General features: G+C 44.0%; 1 protein-coding gene across 11 annotated transcripts in view; it reads right to left on the reverse strand.

Moving 5' to 3' along the window:
* The window catches only part of RAPGEF1 (Rap guanine nucleotide exchange factor 1), a 147636-nt gene that overhangs the window by 104425 nt on the left and 23484 nt on the right, over window positions 1–19727 (reverse strand). For 2 of the 11 annotated variants that reach the window (XM_060200413.1, XM_060200409.1), the window contains exon 1: window positions 16553–16832. The exons of 4 other annotated variants lie outside the window; for them this stretch is intronic. In XM_060200413.1, the coding sequence (XP_060056396.1) occupies window positions 16553–16616 (64 nt within the window). In that variant the 5' untranslated portion in view covers window positions 16617–16832. Of the gene's footprint in view, window positions 1–16552; window positions 16834–19727 lie in introns of those variants that run through there. 5 more of the 11 variants (XM_060200415.1, XM_060200412.1, XM_060200411.1 and 2 more) reach the window with 4 other exon arrangements.

Here is a 19727-nt window from a genome sequence, read left to right on the forward strand (position 1 = left end):
TTCTAGCGTTTGCCCTTCTTCCGTAGCCAGTCAACAGCGTCAGGCTGAGCCTGATGTAAAGCTTCGAGACCTCCTTTGAATCTGGAGAGGTGGCTGTTGTTGACTATGTGGGTCATAGTCTGTCTGGAGCCGCAGGGGCAGTTTGGGCCGTCTCTGGCTCCCCAGCGATGGAACATAGCGGCACACCGGCCATGGCCTGTTCGATAGCGATTGAGGAGGGCCCAATCATAACGTGCTAGGTCAAAGCCGGGTTGACGCTTGCAGGGGTCTGTGATGAGGTGTTTGTTCTTTACCTCAGCTGACTGCCAACTCTGTTTCCAATATCCCCAATATCCAATATCCAATGACTGTGTCCCACTGCCACCATCCTCTTCCCAGTTGCTGGGATGATTAACAACAAATCCACTTTTGCCCACCCCCGTGCATACTCCCACTGAAGCCAGGCTACAGGTTTCAAGGCACATGTCTGAACACCCCCACCCCAGTCCCTTTCGCAAACACACCACTTAAAACACTTGGTGGTTTGTCAATGCTCTTAAACTCAAGGCTTTGAGAAGACAAGTACATGCATCTCCTGGAGTGGCCTTCTCAGGAGCAGTCCCCTCCCCAACACGTGTGTTTTGCTTATGGCCTGTTCGCCAGTTTCATCATTGACAGTGTGTGTCCCCTCTCATCACCTCACCTAGTTGAATCTGATGTAACCCTTCACATATCAGTTCTCGTTTTTCATAGTTTGAAGCTTCAAGGCCAGAGAGCTAATTCCCTGGGTAGGGTTTGTGCCTCTGTGGTACTCGGTACAGCTCCTGTGCAGTGGTGTCTCCTTCTCCGTTCTCTCTCTGAATAAAACATGTGCCCCAGAGTGGGGAAGCTACATACATTCATGAAGCCTGGCAAGAAAGGAAGGAAGGAAGGAAGGAAGGAAGGAAGGAAGGGAGGGAGGGAGGGAGGGAGGGAGGGAGGGAGGGAGGAAGGAAGGAAGGAAGGAAGGAAGGAAGGAAGGAAGGAAGAAAGAGAGAGATAGATCAATAAATAAAATAGGGAGTGGGGCAGAGGAATAGTGGGAAAGAATGTGAGAAAGAGAGAGAGGAAGACAGACCGACCAAGGGAGATTTAAGAGACAATGAAGTCCAAGATGCACACCACCCACTGACTGTAATGTAATAATGTCTCTCCTGTGCATCTAGAATGGTCCTAACTAGCTATGTATATCCCTGGAAGAACAGGGAAAATAGTCACTAGAATATTTCTGTGTTCTGAGATTCAGATGAGAAACTCATTTTGGAAAAAAATGTGTGCTTAATAGTATCTCACATGTACCAGGGTTCTGATATATAGAATGAAATGAAGCAAAATATTAATATGGCCACTCATTGAATGCCTCAATACCTTTCACTGCCCTGAAGTGAAACCCCTGAAACTTAAAACACAAGCCAAAGCTAGTCTGGGTCCCTGTATATGGTCCTACCTCCTCATTTGCATGTGGCATACAAACCATGTAATTACTTGGTCAGCAATCACCTCATACAGAACAACAACCACAACTCCTGAACAAAGGAATGCCACTCACTTTGTAACTGAGGGATGTGGAGGCCAACGCCAACAAGGCCAGTTGGTATTACAGGGAGCAATTTTAACCCCTGAATCTGTTTCCTATAGATAAAGTGACAGGACAAAAATCTTTTCAGTCATGGCTCTTTTGGTAGCAAGGAACAGAAACCCAATGAAACATGCTCACATAAAAGGGGAAAATTTAAAAAAGGGGGGGGGACTTAAAGTAAATCTTGGGTTTAAAAAGCATGGGGGGGAAGTCGGGCGGTAGCACAGCAGGTTAAGTGCACATGGCACAAAGCACAAGGACCGGTGTAAGGATCCTGGTTCGAGCCCCCGGCTCCCCACCTGCAGGGGAGTCGCTTCACAGGTGGTGAAGCAGGTCTGCAGGTGTCTATCTTTCTCTCCCCCTCTCTTTCCCTCCTCTCTCCATTTCTCTGTCCTATCCAATAATGATGACATCAATAACAATAATAACTACAACAACAATAAAAAACAAGGGCAACAAAAGGGAAAATAAAAAAATAAATATTTTTTAAAAGCATGGGGGTTTCAAGAAAAGCTAAACACTCAAAAGTAGTAGTGAGAACAGAAATGGTCTAACAATTCGTTTTGCAGAATCCCCGAGTTCCTACCATTTTGCTACAAATAGAAAAATTTCATCTTTTATGTAGCTAAATAGTACTCCACTGCATATACATACTGCATCTCCTTTATCCAACTTATGAGCACTTTGGTCATCTTTACATCTCCGTTATAAACAGTGCTGCAGTAAGTATTGAAGTGGACGTTAACTCTTTAGCTAAATATCCATGAGTGAACCTGCTGGATCATGTGTTCAAAAGGTAGCTCTATTTCAGCTTACTGGAGAAGCTCCACACTGTTTTCCACAGTAGTTATTCCAATTTGCATCCCCACCAACAGTGCATGAAGGCTCCTTATTCTCTAAATCTTCCACTTGTTGCACTCATTTTGTTATAAGCCATTCTCATAGGTGTCAGATGGTATCTCACAGTAATTGTAATTTGCATTTCCCTAATAGTAAATAATGAACATCTTTTCACCTATCTGCTGGCCATATGTACACCCTCTTTGAAGAAATATTTATTCAAATTTACTCAGCTACAATTGGGTTGCTTTTTGTTGTGGAAACACACACACACACACACACACACACACACACACACACACACACACACACACACACACTTTTCCTTGCCAAAGCATAGCTCAGCTCTGGCTTATGGTGGTACAGAAGACTGAACCTGGAGCCTCAGAGTTTTAGGCATGAGAGTCTGTTCGCATACCTTTATGTTACCTTCCTCATACATCTACTCCATAATTTCTATAGACAACTCAAATATTAAGTCATATATCAGGTGTCTGATATGTGAACATCTTCACTCATGCAATAAGCTATCTTTTCTTTTCTTTTTTTTTTTGCCTCCAGGTTTATCACTAGGGTGCCTGCACTACGGATCCACTGCTCCTGGAGACTTTTATTTTATTTTATTTTTTTATTTGGAGTAAGGATCTGGATTCGAGCTCCTGGAGACTTTTTTCCCCCCATTTTTTTGCCCTTATTGTTGTTATTCTTATTGCTGTTCTTGCTGCTGCTGTTATTAGATAGGACAGTGAGAAATCGAGAGGGGAGAGGAAAACAGAGGAGAGAGAGAGAAAGACGGAGACCTACAGACCTGATTCACTGCTTGCTGGGAGCTCAAACCATGATTCTTATGCAGGTCCTTGCACTTCACGCCATGTGTGCTTAACCTGCTGCACTACTGCCCGGTCCCTGTCTTTTTATTCTTTCAATATTTCCTTTTATTATACAGCTTTTTAATTTGATGTAGTCTGAGCAGACATTTTTTTTTTTTTGGGTGAGGAAGATGATGGAATGAACCCAGGGCCTTGAATATGCATAATAATGGTAAGTGGCTTCCCTGAGTCAGTCTCTCCCCCCATTATTTTCAGGAGAGAGAGGGCAAGGTCATGAGGAGAGGGGGAATCACTACAATACTATTCCATCATTCATGGAGCAACGTCAGTGTTGACATGGTACTCCTATGTGTACTGGGGCTTGAACCCAGGGCCTCTCACATGGTAAGCTGTACACTCTACTGGGTGAGCTGCCCCATGTCCCTGAGCAGACATTTAGAATGCCTCGTTGTTCCTTTTTTCACTGCTGAGTATCCTATAATTAATTACCTAAAGGCAGGATGAATCAAATAAGACAGGTGTTTTTTATTCAGGGTCTCTGTAAAGTGGCAGAGCAGAAGAGGCCGGGGCTGTTATCACCTGAGGCTTGGAAGGGGTTACTGCAAGCTCAGTCTGTGCTGGCTGAGGGAAATCTCTACCTCTTACTTCAGAGGTGTTCCTCTGCAGAGGGTAGCTGGTCTCTCCCAGAGAAGCAGATTCAAGTGAGGCAGAACCCATAGTTAGAAGTGACTTGTTAGCCATCACTTCTGCCCTATCTCCTGGTCACATGACCAACTCTGATAACAAATGGGAGGAACTGACCTAAGCCTGTAAAGGCCAGGAGGCTGCTGACCATAGGTTGTTCACACGCACCAGGCTATTTTTGAACAGCTGAGAAGCTGAGAATGGTTTCTGCCTTCGAAGAATTGTTAATATATATATATATCAGATGTGTCCTGCAAAGCCACTCTACAGTAATGCATAGCTCTTTATAAAATATTTGATAACCCCTGATGTAGATTATTGTGAATTTAAGGGCCTTTTCAGGGGGTAAATTAAAAATACACTTGTTGGGGGCTGGGCAGTAGTGCAGCGGGTTAAGCACACATGGCACAAAGCACAAGGACCGGTGCAAGGATCTCGGTTCAAGCGCCCAGCTTCCTACCTGCGCGGGGGTGGGGTGGGGTGGTGTAGAGGGGTGGGGTGGTGTGGAGGGGTGGGGGGGTGTGGGGGGGTGTCGCTTCACAGGTGGTGAAGCAGGTCTGCAGGTGTCTTCTATCTTTCTCTCCCCCTCTCTGGATTTCTCTCTGTCCTATCCAGCAACAACAGCAGCAATGACTACAGCAGCAATGACAACAGTAACAATAAAAACAACAAGGACAATAAAAATGGGAAAAAACGGCCTTCAGGAGCAGTGGATCCGTAGTGCAGGCACCAAGCCCCAGCAATAACTCTGGAGGAAAAAAAAAAATTGAATACATTGAGGCCAGAAATTAAATTTCCCCCAAATTGGTACAAATGCAATAAATTGGTGCCAGGACTTTTTATTCTTGTAGCAAAACACACAAGAATAGACCAACTCTGCACCCCCAATCTCATGCCTGTGGTCAGCTTGCTGGAAGCACAGTAGACAGACCCCCCCCCCCATGCCCCACTCAGCTGCTGGAATCTCAAGCAAAGAGCATAGCTCCGAGGTGCCCTATAAAGTAGACTAGAGACTTGAAGTGTTCAGTTCAACCTGATTACTGACTCATCTGCTCCCTCTACTCAAGATGAACTAAAGAGAGAGACAGAGACAGAGAGAGAGAAAGAAAGAAATTAATTATATGTATTTAAAAAAATGATTGGTGTTTGCTTTCCAACTAAGAACCATCTCTTCTGAGACTCTGGAATCAACACCCGTATTCTCTAGACTTTTCCTAATAAGCTAAGAGGAGGGCAACTGCTTTAGCACTAGGGCCAACACAGTTTTGACAGTGACTTGATGAGAGGTCACAGAGGACCGCTGTTGGTCTTATGGCAAACTGCAGGGCTGCCTGGTCAGGATCAAGGGCACTTGAATAGCTACTGAGCAGAGAACAGAATCCAGGCCAAGGGTCTCCTGTGTGTACGTAGCAAATGTCCCTCTTCCTGAGATGGCTTAATTCATCCACTCTTCTCAGACTCATGAGCCTGAGCGGAAAGAATGTGCCCAGGGAAACACTAATAGCACAGTCCAAGTTCTCTGGTGCCACTGCTAAATTTCCTGCTTTCCAGACTCCACTCTTGAAAAGCTTGACATCTAGCTGGGTTAAATGGACAGTTTCTGGAAGTGGGAGAGCCTGAGCATAGGGGACTAACACTGAACTACAGGCAGAGTGTATCCATGACAGGGAGAAAGAGGCATGGAGACAGGCAGACAGAAAGTCAGAGGCCTGGAGAAAAAGGAAGCTTGAAGGACCTTGTAGATATTGTGTGACCAACTAGACAGAGCAAGAGAGTCAGCTGACCAAAGATAACACAAAACTACCTAAGTGCACTGACAATCCAGCTAAGAGCTAGAGACATGAGTTTGAGACATAATTAAATATAGCACTATGGCCTAAATGGTATTCTAATAAATACAGCTGTCCAATCCTCATGCAGTAAACATGCAAGCCACAAGATAATCACTGCTCTGCCCATTCTAATTTGGAGATGATCACCAGAAATTGTATTCCCTTGGCCTAAGAAGAAAAGAGGAAGAGACACTCTAATCTGTTGTTGTAAACCAGCATGTCAGGAGGGCAGAACAGAGAAGAAAAGAAACTTGACATTAGAGAAGCCAAGGTCTGGGTCCCAACTTCTCTGTTTACTTGATGTGTGATTCTAATCAAGTCATCATACCCTCACACAACACAAAACTCCGTGAGGATGTAGCATATGGCACACACAGCTATGGCAGATTATTTGCAAAGTAACTTTGAACAAAGTCCTCCAAGAAGTGGGGTTCTTCTCCTTGAATCTGGGCAGTTCTTGGGACTTGCATTCACTAGTACAATGAGCTGGGGTGCTACAGTACCAGCTTGTATGTGCTTCACTCTCCAGGAAGCCTGCCAGCTGCCAGTCCAGGGCAGCCCTGATGAGGCACAGAGATGAGGACAGGCACACAAGGAGCCCCAGACAAGACCAGGAGCATAGCCTACACGCCCCCTACACACACACACACACACACACACACACACACACACACACACACACACACACACACACACACACACACACACACACACTGAAGCTTGAACTAAGCCACTGTTTTAAGTCATAAATACTGGGGTGACTTGTTTGCTCAGACAAAGCAGTTCTCAATAAAAAGTAGCGATTATAATTATGACAACTACAACTTCTCTTTTGTCCAGTAATTCTTCCAGCCATCAATTTATCCTTCATTAACGAGATGATCCACATCAGCATGCAGTCAGTCACATGATTACTCTTTTTAAATAGCTTCCCCTTGGCTCAACTATTTTCTTTTTATTTATTTATTTATTTATTTTAGTTCTTTTTTAGTTTTTTAATATTTATTTGTTTATTCCATTTTGTTGCCCTTATTTTTTTATTGTTGTAGTTATTATTGTTGTTATTGATGTTGTCGTTGTTGGATAGGACAGAGAAATGGAGAGAGGAGGGGAAGACAGAGAGGGGGAGAGACATATACCTGCAGACCAGACCTGCTTCACCGCTTGTGAAGTGACTCCCCTGCAGGTGGGGAGCCAGAGCTCTCAAGGAAACCAAAAGACCCTGTAAGACCAGGGGTTGGCAAACTTCTGTCCATCATCTAAACCCTGCCAGCCTCCTGGTTGTTTGTGCAGACAGTTTGTTTACAGTCTTCAAGCCAAGAATAATTTTCACATTTTTAAAGAGTTTCATTTCAGCTGGCCATATTAGTATCTACATGGCAGTTTTGACTTGCCTCTTCCCCCTACAAAGTCTACAAGATTCACTGTATGGTTATGTAAGAAGCTTACCCACCCCAGACACAGATGAACCCCCCAACTGTGACCCAAGATGCCCCAAGAAACAGTTATTTAGGCATTTCTACATGTAGTGACTTCTGAAATCAAGTGCCCTAGAAGTCACTGGCCACCACTGTGTCTTAAATAATGGTGACGCCCTTTATACAGCTGGAAAAGAAATAGCCCAAAACGGAAATGTATCTTACGCATGTTCTCAGAGTAAATCATATCCTAAAGTCAATGTCTGGGGCTAGATATTGTTCTAAATTTGGAAATATCTGATGACAAAGTGAAGTTTCCTTCCCCCCCCTTTTTTTTTTACCCACACCCAAAACAACAGCCTATATACTTCTCATGAGAAAAATTCTTGCACATTACGGTTTCCATTTCCTACATTTGATCTTTCATTTAACAAAAGCACTGATTTATGGAAGCCCATGATGTATGCAAATCTTTTAGTGTCACACCCAACATGCAAGAAACCATCAGCATTGCATGATATTCTAACACATTACTACATGCACAACTATACCTTATTAATACTATGTCTGACACAGAAAATGCAATGGATTATAAATACAACCTATTACACATATATCACATAAAAGTAAAATGTACTCATAACATATAATGTATTTTTAAATTTAAAAAATTTTTTTAAATATTTATTTATTCCATTTTGTTGCCCTTGTTTTATTGTTATAGTTATTACTGTTGTTATTGATGTCATCGTTGTTGGATAGGGCAGAGAGAAATGGAGAGAGGAGGGGAAGACAGAGAGGGGGAGAGAAAGATAGACACTTGCAGACCTGCTTCACCACCTGTGAAGCGACTCCCCTGCAGGTAGGGAGCCGGGGGCTTGAACTGGGATCCTTCCACTGGTCCTTGCGCTTTACGCCACCAGCGCTTAACCCACTGTGCTACCACCCAACGCCCCATATAATGTATTTTAACATCACTATATATTTGTTAAAGGGCTAGTCTTACATAGGAGTCAATGAATCATAAAATAATGTGGGATTCCAGAAGCTATTTCACTGCTCTAAGCCTGTCTTTTTTTTTTTTTTTTCAGGTGGTGCCTATGCCTCACACATTCATGATTTCACTGCTTCTAGGCAGTTTTTTCATTGAGGGGGAGAAGTGAAGAGAGAGACACACCACACATACCACACACACCACAGCAGCAGAGCTTCCTCCAGTACCAGGACACCTACCATATGGTGCTGGGGCTGGAACTTGGGTTGCATACATGGCAAGACACATGCACTACTCACTGAGATATCTCTCTGATCTGAAGTCTCAGTGTCCTTATTGGTAAAATTAGCAATCTCTTCAAGAAGTTTGACTGTCCTCTTCTAAAAACAAAAAGCTGTGATTCTGTAAGCATGTTAAATAGCCTTTGCTTTGAAAACTTCCTTCTACTCTGAAGCCCCATTTCTAGCCCCATGCAGACATGACTTGGAACTTCCCAGATAAACAGACCTCAACAACGTCTCCATTCATTATACTTATGCCATCACCCTGAGGGTCTGCATGGGTTGTTGATTCAGAACACCCTCACAGCAAAATATGGAGCACCAGGACATCAACTTCCAGAACAACTGGGCTGGTGCTCCAGTCATGTACAGCCAGTTTTAGGGAGCATGTCTGAGGTGACGAGCTCGGGTCATTGTTAAGTTGGGTAATTAGTCACACCACCTAATAGTAAGCATTAAACTAACAGTGTTAATAACACTTCTGGGTTCAATCTGTCCCTTTCATGTAAGGAAATGCCAAGTATTTAATAACTTGCTTTCTGGGAGGCAGAAGGCAAAAAGCCATGCTGGTAAATGGTATCTTTCAAGTCTCTTGTGTCTTTTCTATGAAATTCAGCACCTCAATTAGACTGAGCCAAGTCCAACACAAGGACCATGGTGGAAAGACATCTGAAACAAAACTAGATTCTTAGCACTGATAATGGCTTTTGAACTTCCCGTGCCCTTTCTCTGAGCTCCATTGCCATTATGTAGCTCATCACTATGGCATTAGTAAAAATAGTTTAAGTTTTTTAAAAAAATATTTATTTATTCCATTTTGTTGCCCTTGCTGTTTTATTGTTGTAGCCATTATTGATGTTGTTTTTGGATAGGCAAGAGAAATCGAGAGAGGAGGGAAGACAGAGAGGGGGAGAGAAAGATAGACCCCTGCAGATCTGCTTCACCACTTGTGAAGTGACCCCCCTGCAGGTGGGGAGCTGGGGGCTCAAACCAGGATCCTTACACCAGTCCTTGTGCTTTGCACCACCTGCACTTAACCCGCTGCGCTACAGCCCATCTCCCATATAGTTTAAGTTTTATGAGACAATTTCAAGATGATAATATTCAAAGTTGATGTGCTGTGACTAATCAATAAGTTTATGCATCACTCATGAAAATGTCAACATATACATTCCTTTTGAAAAGCAGCATGGCAAGAGCTATAGAGCTGTTCTTATGTTCCTGGCTTGCTTGGGAACTTTATCCAGAGAGTGAGACTCAGAAAGTGTCCAGTGAAATTATGAATACATATGACTGAGGTTACTCATATATACTTTTTGTTGTTACTCTATAATAACAACAAAAAAGGGAGGCTTAAATGCTTTAGGAATATAACATGAAGAAACAGACTCAACAGCAGCTCTGGAAGCCACACAGAAGTGTGAAACTTAAGGAAAAAATTATTTGCACATGATTACAACTATATGCAAACTATGCATCATGTGCAGTCATGGTGGTGAACAGCCACAGCTAGTACGTCCGTTCACTCTGCTTCAGACTAGGCCTTCACACTTAGAATGCATTTTTTCTCTGTATTTTGTTAGGCTTTTCTTTCCTTTTTTTTTTCTTTTCTTTAATGATATAACAGCTTTTCAAGTAAAACAAAGTATAATCTGTCTGCATCTAACCTAGGAACAACAAGAGTGATGAACACTAGCTGGACATTTTCTATATGCAAGTCACTGCTCTAAGCACTTTCCACGTAAAACTCTCCTGACCGCCATACCCTGGTGAGGGAGGCACAGACAAGGGCCCCGAGGCCCTGGCATAACTTAACCAAGATCCGAAGCTAGAAAGTGGGGGAGAAGTAAGGATGAAACGATAGCATCTAGGTTCCAGATCCACACTTGTAACCACTGTGCGACTATGTGGAAAAGAAGGGAAGGAAGGAAGGAAGGGAGAGTAAACTTAGACATTTCAGCATGGTAGTACTAAGAACAGGACAACAGACTAGCCTAGCTGGTCTGATATTCTAGATAACTGGGGACAGCTCAGTCATGCATGGCCCTGCAATAGCCATCACCAAGAAGTTCAGCACCATAAAAATGTTGTGTGCGGAAGCAACGTCTTCTCTCTGGGTGGGCAGACTGGAGACTGGGCTGGGGAGCTTGCAGAGCTGTAGCTAGTGGTCGTGGAGTCACAGTCCCAAAAGCACCTCTGAGATCATCCGTACATGAGAGAAGGAATCAGTGAGCTGGCTAAACTCACATGGCTAGCGGAGACAGGGAGAGAGCCAGGCCCACGAATTAAAAAAAATTTTTTTAAAATATTTATTTATTTTCCCTTTTGTTGCCCTTTTGTTTAACATTGTTGTGGTTATTATTGTTGTTATTGATGTCATTGTTGTTGGATAGGACAGAAAGAAATGGAGAGAGGAGGGGGAGAGAAAGACAGACACCTGCAGACCTGCTTTACCGCCTGTGAAGTGACTCCCCTGCAGGTGGGGAGCCGGGGGCTCTAACCGGGATCCTTAAACCGGTCCTTGCGCTTTGCACCATGTGCGCTTAACCCGCTGCGCCACCGCCTGACTCCCTAAATCTAGGATTCTAATGTACAATGTATGCTAGCAAGAATTATATTATTCATTAAATGCCTACTGTATGCTAAGGGCTAAGACCCTTTACATGTTTCAACTAACTTATTTCTCAAACATGGAGACGAGGAGCAGCTTGGCAGTGCAAAGTCAAGTGGCTCAATCTACTCAGCCAGAAGGGCCTGCTGGCTGGCAGCACCCAGCCTCTGTACTTTCTGGAATTCAGCTGGGGTGACACCAGACACTGCTGCAGCCTTAAAGCAACAGAACAAAGACCAGAAACATGGTGGGGAGGTGGACTGGCTTCAGATCAGCTCAGAAAGCTATCAGTATTAATTACCTGTTGCATGGACACCGTGTAGCTCCAGAGGTTTCTTTGCTACCCAGCTTGAAGAGACAAGTCTGAACACCCACTCTGACTGGAATCCAAACAATTCTCAAATTGCCCTTAAAGCAGGGAACCGGGAAGCGGGGAGCATGTGGGTCTACTGCAATCCCCATTTTGTTACCCCTCCCCCACAGGCAGCACACCTCCTTCCCAGCACAGCAACTCCCCCCAGTCAGCCTGGCTTGGGAAAAGGTTTTGCAGTCAGCTCTTTCATGGAGGGTGCTAATTTCATTTGCTCACACCCATCAGTGTACAAACATGCAAATCATTAATTAACATTTCCATTTACCAGGCTGGTATGGCCCCAAGCTGCTGGGATTTCTAAAGGAGATAACAATTCAATTTGCAATTACTGATTCGGTTTTTAATTCCCATGGAACTGTCAGCTTATGCTGTACACCCAGGAGCCAATAAGACCACTGTAAGCAACACTTCAAATTATTCAGAAAAAGCAGCAGTGAAAAAAAAGAAAGAAAGAAAAGAAAATCAGACTTTCGTGGGAAGAGGATTACAGACTTATTTCGGAAGTTCAATTTAGCTTTGAATTGAAGGTTTCTCCAGGTATGTGGTTCAATAATAAATCAACAACTGGCACTGTGACTTAAGTGCCTTTGTGAAGCAATCTTTTGCAATGTGAACATTCATCAATAAATTTACTTTGTAAATCCAGATTGCTGTGGGACAGAGAAAAGTTTAGCCATTTTTCATCCCCCAGTGTCTCATTTGGGGCTGAGAATGAAAGTCCTCAACCCCCCTACAACCATACTCAAAGCACCAGCAGCTAGCACTGACTGGGTACATAGTAGGCACGAGGAACCAGGCTCTGCTGATCAAACACCCTGAGTGCCCCTGGCAGCACTGGGAACTGGAGCACTGTTTCTGTCCCCTATGTGCTCAGAGACTAAAGGGCAGAACACAGATCCTGATCCTGACAGATAGCCTTGTTGGTTTATGATCGGCTCCTGTAGTAAACACATCAATAAGAAAAAAATGCCCTGTGGTGAGGCTGTAAAGGAAACAAAAACACAGTTATCTGGAGGTAACTGGAGATAAAGGGCAGTGAGGGAATAAGGTGATTTGGGATTACAAAATTTACTTGTTTAAGGTCAGGCTGCAAATTGAGGGACACAGCCCTGGCTGGCTGGCTGGCTGGCTGGCTGGCTGGCTGGCTGGAGCTCTCAGGGTCATGCTCACAGCTTTATCCCCTCTTCCAGTGTGCTTGAGCTCACTATAATAACACAGAGGCTCAAATTTATGAATTATTGCAAAGGCCCATTGTTGTAGACACCAAAAAAAAAAAACAACAGCACTGTGCTTTGGGTCCTGAGAGATCAGAAAAACAAGAACAAAGACAGGGTGCAGGTGAGGTGGGTCACCTGTGAGAGCACCTGCTCTGCCAGGTGCTCCACCCTTGTTATGGTCCCCAGTACAGCACCAGGGAGCACTAGTGGCACTGAAAGAAGCCTCAGTGCCGTGGTGTCTCTCCCTCCCCTGTCTGTTTGGAAAAGTGAGCCTGGAGTGGTAGGGCCTTAGCAAGACAGTACATTACTGATCTTCTCAAAGGGCATGCATCCCAAACTGTGAAAACCAGATGTTTCTCTGCCAGGTGTAAAATATTCCTAAGGTGACAACAGGCAAAGGTTGTGACTAAGGTTTCTTGAACTAGCAATACTTTGCCACTTTGGTTTTTCCACTTCCCATGTGTATGGCTTAGAAAACAAATGATCTAAAGAGTGGATCAGGGTTACTTTTGGATTTGCCTTCAGAATGTACTCTGGGCGTGACCTTCCTAATCATGATTGGCTGGTTCTTAAAAGGCTACATTCCCTGGAGCACCTGCCACCTGAGACCACAGACAACAGGGACAGAAGTTACTGCAGTCTGTGCTCCCAGCTGCCTGCAACAAGGCATACAAGGACATGGCCTGGTTCCCCTAAAGCAGACGCTGTCACCATGTAGCCTGCCCTGGAGCCATCACTCATCCACTGAGCTTTCACAACACTGTTGAGCATACAGTGTGGAAAATGCAGGGTCAGGGTGGTGCCTGGGATTCAGTGAGCTGGATTCCTAAACACTGTTCTAAAATCCCGATTTCAAACCATCAACACCCTTTCAAGACAAAGGAAGAGACAGATAAATTGTTAAGGGTCACACCACATCCTTATCATTGCAGGTCTTGGCAATAGCAATCATCTTTCTGTTCTGGTTCTGAGATGGGCTTTGAAGACAAACTGCTGTCCCAAGATCTAATCTGTGCCAACAAATCCCGGCAAATGTGAGCTCCCAGTCACCGGGGGCTGCGAATCACTCCTTTTTACCCCCAAAGTCACTGTGGGCCCTGAAATCCCTAGTATCAACAATGGTCCTACAACTCCTTTCATTTAAACCACAGAACACAGCTAAACAAAACATAAAAGCACTCTTTAATTTTCTCTGTAATTCCAGCTCCTTCCAAAGGGGGGAAAATTAAGTTTTAACTCTTATTTTTCTAAGGAGAATCAGAGGTAATCTCAAGATAAGGAAATAAACTAAATTCCTGGTAGAAAGGTGGTGCTTCTTAAGTTACTGACCAGTGTCTGTTTTCTTTTTTGGTAGCTAGAGATGCCAACCCAGGTTGGCACTGAGGAAGAACACGGAACCCCCAACCCCCTGGGTAAATGTCTATGTCTGCTAAGACTGAATCTTCTAAAGGACACTGTACAATGATGTCATAAACATGCACTGTTTTCCCCCCAGGTAAGTAAAAATATATTAAGGAAAGCATAGCAAACCTCACAAATCATCATCTGGGTTCTAACACTTATAAACTGATGCTATTTTGTGTGTCTGTCTGTGAATAGCCATCCACCCGAGTCATATTAGAGCAGTAGTACAGACAGCATAGCCCTTCACCACCACACTAGAGTATAATTGTCCCGCCAAAAATATTATCCTCAATGGCTCACTCCCATTATCATAAGTAATAAAATTAGCAATAGTCATTCAAACATGATCTACTATACAGTTCCAACTTCCTGACATCTCCCCTGAATGTCTCTAATAACTACTGTTCAAATCAGGATGAAAGATCATGAGGAAAAACATGCTTTGAAGTAACATGGTGGGGAGTCGGGCTGTAGCGCAGCGGGTTAAGCGCAGGTGGCGCAAAGCACAAGGACCGGCATAAGGATCCTGGTTCGAACCCCGCTCCCCACCTGCAGGGGAGTCGCTTCACAGGCGGTGAAGCAGGTCTGCAGCTGTCTATCTTTCTCTCCTCCTCTCTGTCTTCCCCTCCTCTCTCCATTTCTCTCTGTCAAAAAAAAGAAGTAACATGTTGGATGAGGACTAAGTGATGAAGTCAGAAGGACTATAAATTTCTACCACACCTACTTTTCTCTTTAATTTTTTTCCCCCATCAGGTGTGTTACAGCTAGGGCTTGGTGCCTGCACAGTGACTCCACTGCTGCTGGTGGTCACCCTCACACACACACACACACACACACACACACACACCACCCCTTTTCTTTCTTATTTATGATTAAGAAATAGGGAAAAATGAAGAGACAAACAGGAGACACCTGTAGTTCACTGGCTGTGAGGGTTCCCCCTACAGGAGGGGACCAGAGGCTTGAACCTGGGTCCTCACAAATGGTCATGTGTATGGTCTACCTGGTGCACCACTGACCAGCCCCCTATTTTCTCTTTTAAAAAGAAAGAATATATATCCACAATCCAACTATAAGAGACAACTACTGCTAATACTTCCATCCAGGTTTCCGCTCCCCTGCCCCATTCATAAATACCCATATATAATAGCTTTGGTCAAACTGTTGTGCCACAGGTCAAGTGCTACCTTCACTTTGCTTTGGAAATAAATGTCACGATCTAGAGAAGTTCTTCAGTTCTCACTTCTGGGCATGGCTGTGGGTCTAGCTGCTGGTCTGCTAGGTTAATGATAGTGAGAAAAGATGAGTGCACTGGAAGGGTGAGCTGTCCTGAAACTGCAAGAAGTCCAGGTGTACCACTGCTTGTCCTGTCCCCACTGACTTCTTCCCCTTCAAAGCTGACACTAGCACAAGTCCTCAAGACAAAAAAACTAGGTGTTCACAGATGCTGCTGCCCTATATAGTGAGTGGTCAATCAAGATAAAAAAGTACAACACGGACTCTGGAAACTTTCAGAAGAAAGGTGCTACATATTTAATTTTTATTAACAAAAACTCTTGAATGTAAAATCGCTTTTTAAAAGATTATTTTTTTATTATCTTTATTTATTTGGTGGATAGAGATAGCCAGAAATCAAAAGCGAAGGGAGTGGTAGGGGGAGAGAGACAGAGAGACACCTGCGGCCCTGCTTCACTACTCGCAAAGCTTTTCCCCTGAAGATGGGGACCAGAGGATTGAACCTGGGTCCTTGTGCATTGTAACATGTGCGCTCAACCAGGTGCATCACGATCCAACCCCCAATATAAAATTTCTTTAAAAAAATCTTTTAAGGGAGTTGGGCGGTAGCGCAGCGGGTTAAGCGCACGTGGCGCAAAGCACAAGGACCGGCATAAGGATCCCGGTTCGAGCCCCTGCCTCCCCACCTGCAGGGGAGTCATTTCACAGGCGGTGAAGCAGGTCTGCAGGTGTCTATCTTTCTCTCCCCCTCTCTGTCTTCCCCTCCTCTCTCCATTTCTCTCTGTCCTGTCCAACAACGACGACAATAACTACAACAATAAAACAAGGGCAACAAAAGGGAATATTAAAAAAATTCTTTAAAAATTTATTTTACATGCAGTGCTGACTGAGATTATGACTGCGAATCTCATGCCTGCTGAGCCACCCACCTGATTACTGGACATCAAAACTTTTAATATTTTTTTAAAACTAAAAAAAAATGTCAAGTGATACATGCTGCACTGAATACAAATCTTCTCTTCTCAATCAAGCCAGGCCATCACACTGAGATACAAATTGCTTTATTTCTCAGGAGAACTGTCTGTTAATTTCCTTTAAACTATCTTGAACTGCAAACATTTTCTGCTCTGGAAGGTGTTTCCCCAGGCAGCTGCAGCTTTGGTTTCCAGCCAAAGGATCCAATAGAAAGCTGCCTCCTTTCTTCTTCCTGGAGATGAAGCCCTAGGCTTTCTTACCTTGTTTCCAAGGGTACAGATGGCTTCTATTCAGGGTCTTCTGTTTTTCAACAGCATTGCCCATTCTAAAGCTGGAGGATCACAGGGCCCTTCCAAGCCCAGATGTGTTTGGTGAACAGCAGAAAAGGAACAAGTCACTAGCCGCAAGAAGCTTCATCTCTCGGGCATTCCAAACCTCCCAGCAGTGAATCCCGGCAAGTCCTTTCAAGAAAAGCCAGAGGAATTCCACTCGGAAAGGTCTTTGCAGCATGCCTTTCAAACTGCACTCCAAGGGAGGAAATCAGAGGAAAAGGCTTGTTCTGGCCCTAGTGGTGAGTCTCAGTAATCAGTCTATATTAAGAAGCTCTTTCCACTGGCCCTCCTTTGACACTTTATTACTCATCAGAACAGCAGCGGCCTCAGGGGATGAACTGTTATTTCCAAACACTTCTAATGTGGCTTGCCTTTCCTTGGGGGAGGAGTGGGGAACCTGGTGATCTAAAAGCTAAAAATGAACTAATTTGGGTGTATCAGACCCTAACGCCACACATTACTGTAAAGGTTCACCCTCTCGGGCCAGGATAAGTAAGGAGGCTATACAGATGGGTGTGGGGTGTGGGGTGCAGCTGATTTCACTGATAATATGTCCTCAAGGAAAAAACAAATAAATGGAACATCAAAATGCAACCTATACCTCAGTTTCCAAAGAAGAAATAACTGACAGAGGAGAACAAGCACAGCTAAGAATTTGTAAAAATCAAGCTCCTATTTGTAATATCAATCTCCTGTTCTAGTTTGGAAGTAATTGTTCTATAGACAGTACGGCACCACTCATACTTTGAACAGATTTCTGTGATGAAAAGGACATGAGATCTTACACTTGGTAAAAAGGAAGCAAAAGTGGGGGTCAGGGGGTGGTGCACTGGGTTAAGTGCACATTGTATGAAGTGCAAGGACCCTCACAAGGATCCAGGTTCAAGCCCCTGGCTCCCCACCTGCAAGGGGGTCACTTCACAAGTGGTGAAGCAGGTCATCAGATGTCCATCTTTCTCTCTCCCTCTGTCTTCCCCTCCCCTCTCAACTTTTCTGTCCTATCAAAAAAATAAAATAAAAATGGCCACAGGAGCAGCAGATTCATAGTGCAGGCACTGAGCCCTAGAGATAACCCTGGAGGCAAAAAAAAAAAAAAAAAAAAAAAGGAAAGGTCTCATAGATTTCAATCCTGTTTTTAAGGTTAAATGTCTATTCAGGGGCTTCTTAAAGAATCCTTTAAATTACAAGTATTTGTAGACACAAGCAATCCGGGTTCAAATCCTGGTTCTGCCATGTGACTTCCCAAAGTGACCACATGTAGTAGTTGGTTTCTTCATCTGTTAAATGGATATTTTATTAGTAATAAATTACTAGGTTGTTAGAAAAGTCATGACATATTTCTCTGTTTTCTAGGCAAAAAATGTATCATGAGTTTTCTGACAACACAGTATTACTAGCCTCACCTCCTTAGCTTATAATGAGGACCACACAAGACAGAGCGTTCATAAAATGCTTAGCAAGCTACCCTTTACTACATACCTGGCACCAATATTTTTATAAACACAAGACTTCAGTAATTTGGTCAAAAGCATACAATAAAAATGAATTTTGTTCCATTATGTCAGGTGGAACAATTTACAGAACTAGAGTAAAACATGAAGGCAGAAGTCCAAAATAAGGCCCTCAGAGCCAAAGAGATGGAGATGAAGAGGTACGAAACCCACTGGGGCAGGGCTCACCTTGGGTGGCACTGTGCCTGCCCACCCTGAATGAGAAAGAATAATTGTGTTAATGTACACAAAGCAAATGAAGCCAGGTTCAAATCTCTAAATTTTTTTCTTCAAACCAGAGCACTGCTCAGCTCTGGTTTATGGTGGTACAGGGGACTGAGGACTGAAGCTGTGACTTTGGAGCCTCAGGTACTAAAGTGTCTTTGCAAAACCATTATGCTATCTACCCCCACCTGCCAGGTTTAAATCTACAGAATCTTGTTTTGACCTACCAATACAGAAATTATTTGTACAGTGGCCCAGTGGTGGCACATTCTGTTGAGCACACTTGCTACCAAGAGCAAAGAACTGGCTCAAGCCAACCCAACTCTCACCTGCAGGGCATAAGCTTCACAAGTGGTAAAGTTACAAGTGTTTCCCTTTCTCTCTCTCTTTTTTTACTGAATAGGACAGAGAGAAATTGAGAGGGGAGGAGGAGATAGAGAGGGAGAAGGACAGAGAGACCCCTGTAGACCTGTTTCACCACTTGTGAAGCGACCCCCCTGCAGGTGGAGAACTGGGGCTCAAACTGGGAACCCTGCGCAGGTCCTTGCGCTTCTCGCTTCTAGCTTCTCGCTTCACACTATGTGCATTGAACCCGGCGCATCCTTCTCAATTTCTCTTTGTCTCTATCCAGTTGAAAAGAAAGAGAAAGAAAGAGAGAAAGGAAGAAAGTCATAAGAAAATCATTTTTACAAAATCATAGCCTGAAAAGCCAAAAAGGAAAGACTGAGGAAGCCAACAGCACAGGTCTACTTTTCTTCTGCAAAGGCATGGAGGCTGCCACCAGTTCCCCACTTCCCTATTTGGCAGCACCGAGCTTGCTGGTTAATCACAAACTAGAGAAGAACAAAGGCTGAGAAGCAGCAATTTCAACTCAGTGCCCCCACCTCCATCAATAACCCATCCCCATTCCTTTGATCAGTTCTGAAGAGACTTCAGTTTTCTACAAAATGCCATAGCTGTTTTCCTTAGGTTCATTTTCAGCTCCAGATAAGCGGATCTCATTCCTTCCAAGGGACATGAAGCTTGGTATCTCTTCAAAAGCACAACAGATCAAAAATGTGCTGGGGGTCGGGCGGTAGCGCAGTGGGTTAAGCACACATGGTGCAAAGCGCAAGGACCGGCGTAAGGATCCCAGTTCAAGTTTCCAGCTCCCCACCTGCAGGGGAGTCGCTTCACAAGTGGTGAAGCAGGTCTGCAGGTGTCTGTCTTTCTTTCCCTCTGTATTCCCCTCCTCTCCCCATTTCTCTCTGTCCTATCCAACAACAACGACATCAATAACCACAACAACAAAACAACAAGGGCAACAAAAGGGAATAAATAAAAAATATATTTTTTAAAGTTCCTAATGCTCCTACAACAACAATAAAAAAAAACAAGGGCAACAAAAG

This window comes from Erinaceus europaeus, chromosome 10, assembly GCF_950295315.1.
Source record: "Erinaceus europaeus chromosome 10, mEriEur2.1, whole genome shotgun sequence".
NCBI lineage: Eukaryota > Metazoa > Chordata > Mammalia > Eulipotyphla > Erinaceidae > Erinaceus > Erinaceus europaeus.